Here is a 9,309-nt window from a genome sequence, read left to right on the forward strand (position 1 = left end):
GCCCGTATGTCATTGACGGTATTGTCAATGTCCCCCAATAAAGTCGGTCTTTAGAGTCCCCAACACACAGCAACTCCTCCGATGCTCCTCTCATCTAGACAGAATTGGTAGGCATACCCAACAAAGCGACCCGGCACTTTCTGCCTCTAGTCAAAGGAGAATACTGAGTGTAACAATAGCATTTCACTCGCTTCTCTTTGTTTTGCATTTAAACACTTCGGAAGGTGCGAAGGTGCATTGCTATTTGTCAAATGCTATATCTCAAACTAGAAAAGCAAAAAAAGGGGAGTGAAATTTTGCTACAGTCATTCTAGTATATGTTGTGGGATATTGAGAAAAGAGTGATTGGCTGCAGGATACTAGAGTGTCCTGCATATAGATGACAACGGGTAAAACCCGCGCGGATACTTGTTTCATGTACCCGTACCCTCGACCCAAAATCTATGCCCGCATCCGCGCCCGCCACCCGCAACGGGCACGAAATCATGCCCGAACCCGCTACCCGCGAACTTGAAAATGACATGGTGAATAGCTCACGGTGGCGGCCAGTCCAAGGCGCCGAGGACTCCCATGACGGCGGCGACCGGTCTCGGCCTCCAGGGACCAGGGCGGCCAGGTCCCCGCAGCGGCCGGGTAAGGGTAGAGGGCCCGATGCGAGCATGCTTGGCGAGGAGGCAGTGGACCTGGGGGAATGCTGTTCCAAGGGCGACAAGCGAGCCGCGAGCTGGGTGGGGAGGGGGGCAACCCGCAGCTCCGCGCGGCGCAGGCGGTGGTAGCCCGAGGATGAGGGAGGGGCGGAGCCGATGCGCCAAGCCGCGACGCGAGGCCAGGAGGGGCCATTTCTTCTGGGCCACTCGCGCGAGGCACATGCAACGCAGCCTAGGAGGGAGAGCGGGAGCGTGGGGACGGGGAGGGGGGAGAGCGCCGAGCGGCGATGTGCCAGCCCGTGACGTGAGGCCGCGAGGGGCGCGGCGCTGGGGCAAGGGGCGCCGCGCGGGGCGCCGGGTGGGTGGGGCGGTGGGAGGGGGGCTGGACTGGAAATTGGGGAGGAAATGAGAGAAACCCTAGAGATATTTTATATACAATGGTGGTAGGGCCCATATGTCAGCAGGTTTGCGGATTTTCGGATTCGGGTATCAAATTTTCAGATCCGTTATAAAATACCCGTTGGGTTTGTAGTCGTACCCGCTCCCGCGGGCACAAACCCAGACCCGAATCTGCGCCCAGCGGGTTGTGTATCCGCGGGTACACGGGTATTTTGTACCCATTGCCCCTGCAGCAAAGAATAAAGAAAACACATTTAGTGTCCTACAACTAATTTCATGAAGGTGCAACATGTAGCAAAATTTTCCAAACGAGAAGATGGCATATACATCCATTTTGAGATATACTATTTTTTTTCTAAATTCATTGCCTCTCTATAACATATTGGCTTAGCATGTTTTTGGGAGCCTCTTTGTAATCCTGGGACGTATCTCGTTGAAACCTCGAGATTGCCACACAACAATTTTGCTGAACCCAGCTCATATGAAAATTGTGTTTGCGTTCAGGTCATCAGGCCACTTGTTTACAAAAAAATTATGATGGAATTCAATAATATTACAATCTCACTGACAAGCTACAAAGAACTTCATTGCTTTTTCTTCTACAGCGCCTCATTGTTTTTAGAGTTCAATTCTCCTAGTAATGTTCATCAATACTTTATACAATTTAATTATACAAAGTTTGGAATACACTAATTATTTTTTAAATAGATGACTCTTAGAACAAATCATTTAGTTTATTTTTGAATCAAACCGATTACTTTGGGTGAGCAAAATCAATACTACGGAGGAGGCAAATCGACGGTGTGGTCAACTGGGGTGGCTCCAGCAGTATAGGACGACGGTGCTCCCTCCAGTTAGAGACCAGCCCGACTGGGCACGACTTGGACCCTCCGATCCAGTCTCCTCTGCTCTTCCTCCTCCCCAGCGCCGGCGCGGGGCGAGGCAGGGAGGGAGGGAGGGAGGGAGCAGAGGGAGCGGGTGAACAGCGCAATAACCTCGGCTCCGATCCTCACCTGAGCTCGCGCCGTCGCCTCGCCCTCTCAGTCCCTCACCTCGATGGACTCGCTGGCCGCCGCCTGCTTCTGCCCCCGCCGGCGCCGCGCCCGCCGGCTACTCCTGGCCGCCACCGCGGCCGCCGCCGGGTACGGCCTGTACCGCCACCACCGCCGCCGTATCGTCGCCGCCCTCTCCCTCGCCGACGCCGTCTCCCAGGTCGGTTCCGACCTCGCCGAATTCCTCCGCTCCGACTCCGACCAAGTCCCGCGGAGCCTGCTCCAGCTCTCCAAGCTCGCGGCCTCGGAACCCGTCTCCTCTGCCGCGTCCTCCCTCTCCGAGTCCCTCGCCTCCGGCGTCCTACGCGCCATCTCCTCTCACCAGCACCAATTGCGTCAACAGCAGCAGCAGCAGCAAAACCCCCAAACCCCGCTCCGAGATCGGATCTTGGACCGCCTCCTCTCCCCCGAAGGTGCCGGGTTCGCCTCCGCTGTCGTCGGAAGCTTCGCCAGGAACCTCGTCCTGTCCTCCTGCAACGCCCGCACCGACTCCTCCGCCGAGCCCGGCGACCGCGAGGAGCCGCGGTGGCTGGCTGCGCTCTGCAGCGCAGCGGGCAAGGAGGCTGCCGCGGACCTCGTCCGAGTCTTCGTCAGCACCGCTGTCGCCGCCTACCTCGACCGCACAGGCACAGCTGCCGTGCGCACCAACGACCAGCTGCTCGCTGGCCTCTCCGACCCAAGGCACGAGGCCAAGGTCAAGGACCTGGCCGTGTCGGTCTGCAATGGCGCCGTCGAAACCTTCCTCAGGACATCGCGGCAGCTGGCTGAGGAGGCTTCCATTGCTCGCATTGAGGCAGCACATATGGAGCGTGTGGCGCACAATCCAGACAACAACTGCGTGATCCAGAGGGTGTCAAGCACGCTGGCAGTGCCGAGTAACAGGAGGTTCGTTCTGGACGTCACAGGCAGGGTCACGGCGGAAACTGTCCGTTCGTTCCTTGACTTCCTAGCACAGCGGATGTCTGATGGGGCTAGGAAAAGCATTGTCATCGCTCGTGATGAGGTCGCTGAGAGGGGACTAGTTGCTGTCAAGTACCTCGGAGCCAAATCCATGGCCATCTTCACCATCTCCCTGGCATTGTGCATGCACATTTTGATGGGAACAAGGTTCCTATTGCCGGCCTAGCTACCTGGCTGGGTGGCAGCTGGAGTTGCATTGCAGGTGACTGATTACCACTTGCCCTGATTGTAGTTGCAGAGTAAATTATGTAGATTACAATTGATTGTATATTAGTAGTTGTCCTTGTCTTTCGTGTGTTGGTGAGAAGTATTAAAGTTTAAGCTTGAAAGTCTTTTGGGTTTGTAGTTGGTGCTTTGTTCTTTATGATTGTTTGTTTGGTTGAAGGAGGTATATATGCAGCTAAAATGACGCTGGCCAATTAGGCAATGTCATTGTGAGGTTAGACATCTGTAGTGTTGCTTCCTATTAGCTGTCACTAGCTTGCTGTGTCGGTTGTTTTTGTTGCTAAGCTGTTGATCAATGTAAAACAACCAGACACAGGATCAGGAGCTGGAATCTCGACTGCTTACACTTGAAATCCTCTCTTTTGTATGCTTTGTATTGAAGGTGAAGATGAAGTTAATAGAGAAGTGTGAGTGGATTTTGTCATTTCCTTTTGTGTCCTTTTCCCCTTCTTTTCTGAACTAATTGATTTCAGCTGAATGATGAATCAGTGCCACAATTCGTAGATAAGATCAGTAGAGATTGAGCAGCAATAACCTGACCACTGACCTTTGCTTCCTACTTAGACAAATTTACCATAATTTTCAGTTTCTTAAATTCACACCGATCATCTACTTTTTGTCTCATAGTATTAGAGTATTTTTCTCACTAGCTAAAGTCTACAACTCCTATGGAAAGCAATAACAGGGGGTGCAGATTCATATGAACTTATTCGGAGTATGTCTTTGATTTTCCATGTTAATCTTTTTCATTTCAGCCATGTTGTGGATGAAATTTTGCACACCTGCAACTCAGCTCAATTCATGTGATACCACCAGCCACTTAAATCTAATTCCCTAGCTAAGGACTAGCTGCCAGCCCCAATAGGCTCCTCCTCAACAGTTTAGCAGCAGGAGCCATCCAGACTCAAGATGTTTTGAGACCAGTTGGTTTGTGTGGATGTTACCAAGATGAAGTTGATACTACAAGTGATTGATCTGAGGAAGATTGTAGAGTTGGGCTGGGGGTGGGTGGTAATGGTACTGGGAATGTAAAAATTAGTGCATGCACATTTTGTTGACCTGGAGTTTTTTTTTTTGGGTGGGGGGGGGGGGGGGGGGTCGCTGAAATTCCATTTCTTGGTTGTCAATTACCACCTGTCCTGATTTGTAGGTTCAGATAAATTATGTAGATTGCAAATTAATCTTATTGCTAGGCGCCTTTTTTTTGTTGGTGAAAACTGAAAAGTAAGGAGGCGCAACAAAGAAAAGCTTCAAATCTGTGGGATTAAGTTACTTTCTGATTGTTTGGTTGGTTGACAGAAGTGTGTATATATATATATATATATATATATATATATATATATATATATATATATATATATATATATATATATATATATAGTGTTATTCTATAACGCACCTGGGTGCATTCTATATAGAGAATGCACCCACCCTCTGGTTGCAACTGAGCTCGTCGTGTAGTTGCAACTGGGTCGCCTCTAGTTGCAATTGGTACGTGTCAGGTTGCAACTGGGTCGGGCCCAGTTGCAATTGATTCATATTTAGTTCCAACAGGATCAAATTTGTCGCAATAGTTTCGTCAGTTGCAATTAGTATGGTATCGCTGTTGCAATTGCTGTAGTGCCGTGGTTGCAATTGGTCGCACGCAGCTGCAATTGGTCTGTCTCTAGTTGCAACTGGGTTGGGTCTGATTGCAATTGCGTCTCTAGTTGCAACTGGGTTGGGTTTGATTGGCGTCCAGTTGCAACTTGTCCATCGAGTTGCAATTGGTGCAGTGGCGCAGTTGCAACCGCCACGGTCTGTGCATTTGCTGTTTAGAGTGCACTTTCGTCGCGTTGCAATTGATACGGTGTCTTCGTTACAATTGGTCTATTCCCGCTGTTGCAATTGGTCTTTGCGGAACTGCTACTGTACTAGTCCCATGTCAGTTCACCGGAGCTTCGGCGGAATTGAGATATAGTCCACCGTTTCCAAATCTGAGGGCATGATTAGAGAGAGGAGGGTGAGGGGATTCGGTTTTGGGGATTCCCGATGGGGTTTGCTGCTGGGAAAGGAGGGGACCATGGACAGCCATGGATGATGATTCTGGATCTTATGGGGAGCTCTGTACATGAGGGGATAGCAATGGGCGAGGCTTGGGGGAGGTAGAGGAGGGACTTAGGGTGCTCACCACCGAAGGAATCGAGCTTTGGTGGCATAATCCGGGAGATCGACGAGGGCGGCCTTCCTCTGTACATGAACAGAGGAACGAGAAATTAAAATCTGTCATGTTGCAATAGATATGGTGTCGTCGTTGCAATTGATCTATTTTCGTTGTTGCAATTTGTTTTCGCGGAACTGCAACCCATGACAGTTCGCCGGAGTTTCGCCGGAATCGAGCTACAGCCCACCGTTTTCAAATCCGAGGGCATGGTTAGAGAGAGGAGGACGAGTGGATTCGATTTTCGGGCTTCCCGATAGGGGCTGCTGTTGGAAAAGGAGGGGGCCATGGGGCAGCCATGGATGATATCCTGGAGCTCGTAGGGAGCTCTGCACAGGAGGGGATAGCAAGAGGCTAGGCTTGGGGATGGTAGAAGAGGGTCATTGGGTGCTCACCGTCGAAAGAATCGAGCTGTAGTGGCCTAAAGCGGGAGATCAACGAGGGGCAGCTTCCTCTGTACGTATGCTGAGAGTCGAGACCGAGGGCGTGGGGGCGCGTGGGGTCCGGGGGAGGGGGCCGCGCGGGATGGGGAGGCGCGTGGGGGATCGAGGTCCGAGGTCGGGGGCGGGGGGGGGGGGGGGGGGGGGGGAACGGGAGCGGGGGAGGCGCGCGGGGTCGGGTTGGTTGGTTCGGGAGTCCGGGGGTTTGTGTATTTTCTATAGCAAATGCAACAAGGTGCATTTTAGATCCGTCCTATATATATATGTATATATATGGATCAGCTAAATCACACTGACCAATTTGGCAATGTATTGAGACCGACAGTGTTGCTTCCTAGCAGTTACCACCTGTTTCTTGCAGGAGGTTGTGTATATTCTTGAGCTGTTTTTCATTGAAAAAAGGATAAAGATCCATCCGGAGTAGCAGGAGCAGAAAATTTGTTTGCTTATGCTTTACATTTTCTCTTCAGTGCTATTTATAACAGAGGACAGTAAGTGAATAGAGGAATTATGTGCTCATTAGACATTTCCTGGTTTCTTAGCATGTTCTTTTCTATCCTTTCTTTTTCCAATTTTCTTTTGTGAATGTAGTACTGTAGTACCACCTGAGATGTAGGTAAACTAAATTAACACACTTGAATGTCGAATTGACATTTCATAGCAATGATCTGTGGCGATTAAGTAGCTTTTACTTGTCCTTCGACCATTTGTGCATTGCCTTTTACTCCACTTAATTCTATGACTAAACATACATTCTGTATGTCTTTCTTTTACAGTATTTTAAATTCTTACTGAACTTGTGTATTGTCCGATCCGATCCACTATTAGAATATTTTCATTGTGCAGTATTCCATCCATGAATGTCACACATGCAACTCAGTGCTCGGCTCAACTCGCATGTGGTGTCATAGTCCAGCAAATTAAATTCCCAACCAAATGAGTAGCTGTTGGGGGTTGAGTGCTGCAATAAGTTGTGCCAACAATGCAAGTTTGTTGGCTTATATGTGCCTTTCTCAGTTTCTCTCCTCACTACTGCTAGCAGACTGGCAGCATGAGTCATCCAGTTTCCAAAGCCTGTTTAGAGCAAAGGTTTAGTTTGCATACTAGGAAGTGGATTTAGAGATAAGATTTAGTTTGTGTACTAACAAGAAGAAGTGGATTTAGAGCAAGGGTTTAGTTTGTGTTACATAAGGAAGTGGAGAGAATCAACCAATAGGCCATTAGGAGAACTGCTTGTGCATTCCCCTGACTTTTGATCTCAACAGAGAGTTGAGGCCCACTTTTGTTGCTATTTTAGATGTTGGGGTTATTGAAGAATTTCAGATGTTATATATGCATATGCCCTATAGAATCAGCGGGACTGGAAAAAATCAAGATACTGTTGTATAATTTTACTGTGCCCTGGATTATGGGAAAACGGTGGTTGTGAACTGTAAACCACTATTGTACCCATCTGTTGTGCCAAGTTTCATGCAGAAATGAAAACCACATTCATATCATTTTTATGGAACTACTTATTTATCAGCATAATTGTAAAGGGTCAATATTAAGTATTAATTAATAAAAAGGCGGATTGGGTGCTTGGCATTGGCTGTGCAAATTAGTTATGTGAGGTCTATGATATACATAACTTCTTGAGATGCTTTGCATGCTCCCCGCCTCCACTGGTATCATTTCATTCATTCTTTATGTTTTTAGTGAAAGGTTTTAGCATGGATCTCCGATTTGGTTTCCTAGGAGTTATCACTTGGTTGCAGGCTTGCAGCTAATAGGATGTTCTTCAGTTGTCTCTGAGTATATCATTTAACTAGTGGCCTGTAAGGATTTTTGTTTTCGCCACATGATTGTGAAAGCTGGTAGTGCTTTCTGATACTCCGCTACTCGTAGAAGGTGGGAGACAATATCTACTCTAGTTAAACAATCAAAAGATAGACATGATTGCGCAGTTTGTCAATGTGGTTTGCTTGCTGTAATCCTGTCTCTGCTCGGTTTGTCAAAAGATTTTGATCTTTTTATATGGCCATCAATCCATGCCCTATCTGCTTGTCATTTTATTTATAGAGTCAGTGCCTGTTTGTTCTGACTCAGTTTTGAATATTTTTGGGAGAAACAATGTGTTGCCTGCCCTGGCATTCATTCACTGTTAATGAAAGAAAAGTTTACCATATCACCCCTATGTGAGATGCACTGAACTCCTGTATATAACTAGTGCATTGCCAAAGGGCATCAGGGTCCAAACTGAATGCAGATGGAGCAAGGAGTTAATCTGCAGTGTCAGTTGTTAAATGTGGATAGCAATTTACACCTATAAGGTGTGGTAGGAGCTGAGGAATCTGAAGTTGGCTGGCCTATATAATAGCCAGATTCCTCACCTTTTCACTTGTCTAGCGTTCCATCACCACCTGTACAGTTTTGAAAGATTGTAAACTAGCTAGGTTAGGGCTGTTTGGGAAAACGTAATGTGTATTGCGAATGAGTGGCATTAGGAATTGGCTCGAGGCTGGAGGGTTGTTCTGCCCAGTGCGGGGCACGGCACATGGCCCAGAGACTGATGAACCTATCGTATAGGAGAATGCTGCGCTGCCTTCTAAGAAAAGCTTCACTCTAGCAGCAGAGCCATCTTCGAAGCTGCACGGCACAATTGTGTTGGGGATTGCCAATGTTTGTAGGTGGTGGCGATAGATGTTATTCACTATTTGCGTTGATCTATAAATTTGTGTTGTAGAAGCCTGTGACTTGCTGTTTGAGTGAATAGTCTGTTTATGCTTCATAATGATAGGACTGAGATGAGTAGTGAGTGTGGTACTATGACAAGTTTGGAAACCATTTGAACTCAACCAAGCAGTGAATAGACCTTACTTTGTGTCAGCATGGTGTTTATGTTCTTACTTATATGCCACTTGTTCATATATTTGTAATGAAGGGAACAAAGGGAATCGGTCTGTTTGCTTACACATGGCATCAGTTCTTATCTGGTATACTGGTGCGTTTGTAACAAAGGGAAGCTGAAGAATGCACATTAATTTCCATTCTTAATTTGTCCTTCTCGTCATATTTTCAGTTTATGAATGTGCTAATTGAATATTTGATCTGTGTTGTTCAATTAGTTGTCACTTGACTGCCACTAACAATTTTACACCGGTGCGGTCGAACCTACAGATAGCTGTCACATTATTTCACGCAGAACATGTGCATTGTCTCTACTCCATAAGAGACTGGTTTACTTAATAGCTAGAGTACCCTATCTATTACTGCTGTCCTGTCTTGTGAGAAGAGAATTGAGCAGCGAATAAAGATTCAGACGAGTTCATTTGTTAAATGGTATATTTGCTGGCTTCTCATCCAACGCAGGGTGGTTGAAATTCTACAAACCAACTTGCAACTCA

At 47.7% G+C, this 9,309-nt stretch overlaps 1 protein-coding gene across 1 annotated transcript; it reads left to right on the forward strand.

Moving 5' to 3' along the window:
* The first annotated feature begins 1,913 nt into the window (after positions 1-1,913).
* Positions 1,914-3,707, forward strand: LOC120651478 (protein PHLOEM PROTEIN 2-LIKE A10-like). The gene has a single exon (XM_039928956.1). It carries the CDS (start codon positions 2,103-2,105, stop codon positions 3,222-3,224), a length of 1,122 nt encoding a protein of 373 aa, XP_039784890.1. The 5' UTR covers positions 1,914-2,102; the 3' UTR covers positions 3,225-3,707.
* Positions 3,708-9,309: the final 5,602 nt, after the last annotated feature.

The sequence above is a fragment of the Panicum virgatum genome, chromosome 9K, assembly GCF_016808335.1.
Source record: "Panicum virgatum strain AP13 chromosome 9K, P.virgatum_v5, whole genome shotgun sequence".
Lineage (NCBI taxonomy): Eukaryota > Viridiplantae > Streptophyta > Magnoliopsida > Poales > Poaceae > Panicum > Panicum virgatum.

Bases quoted from the DNA above. Each gene is read 5' to 3' on its own strand.
- LOC120651478 (XM_039928956.1), top strand. From the start codon at position 2,103: ATGGACTCGCTGGCCGCCGCCTGCTTCTGCCCCCGCCGGCGCCGCGCC.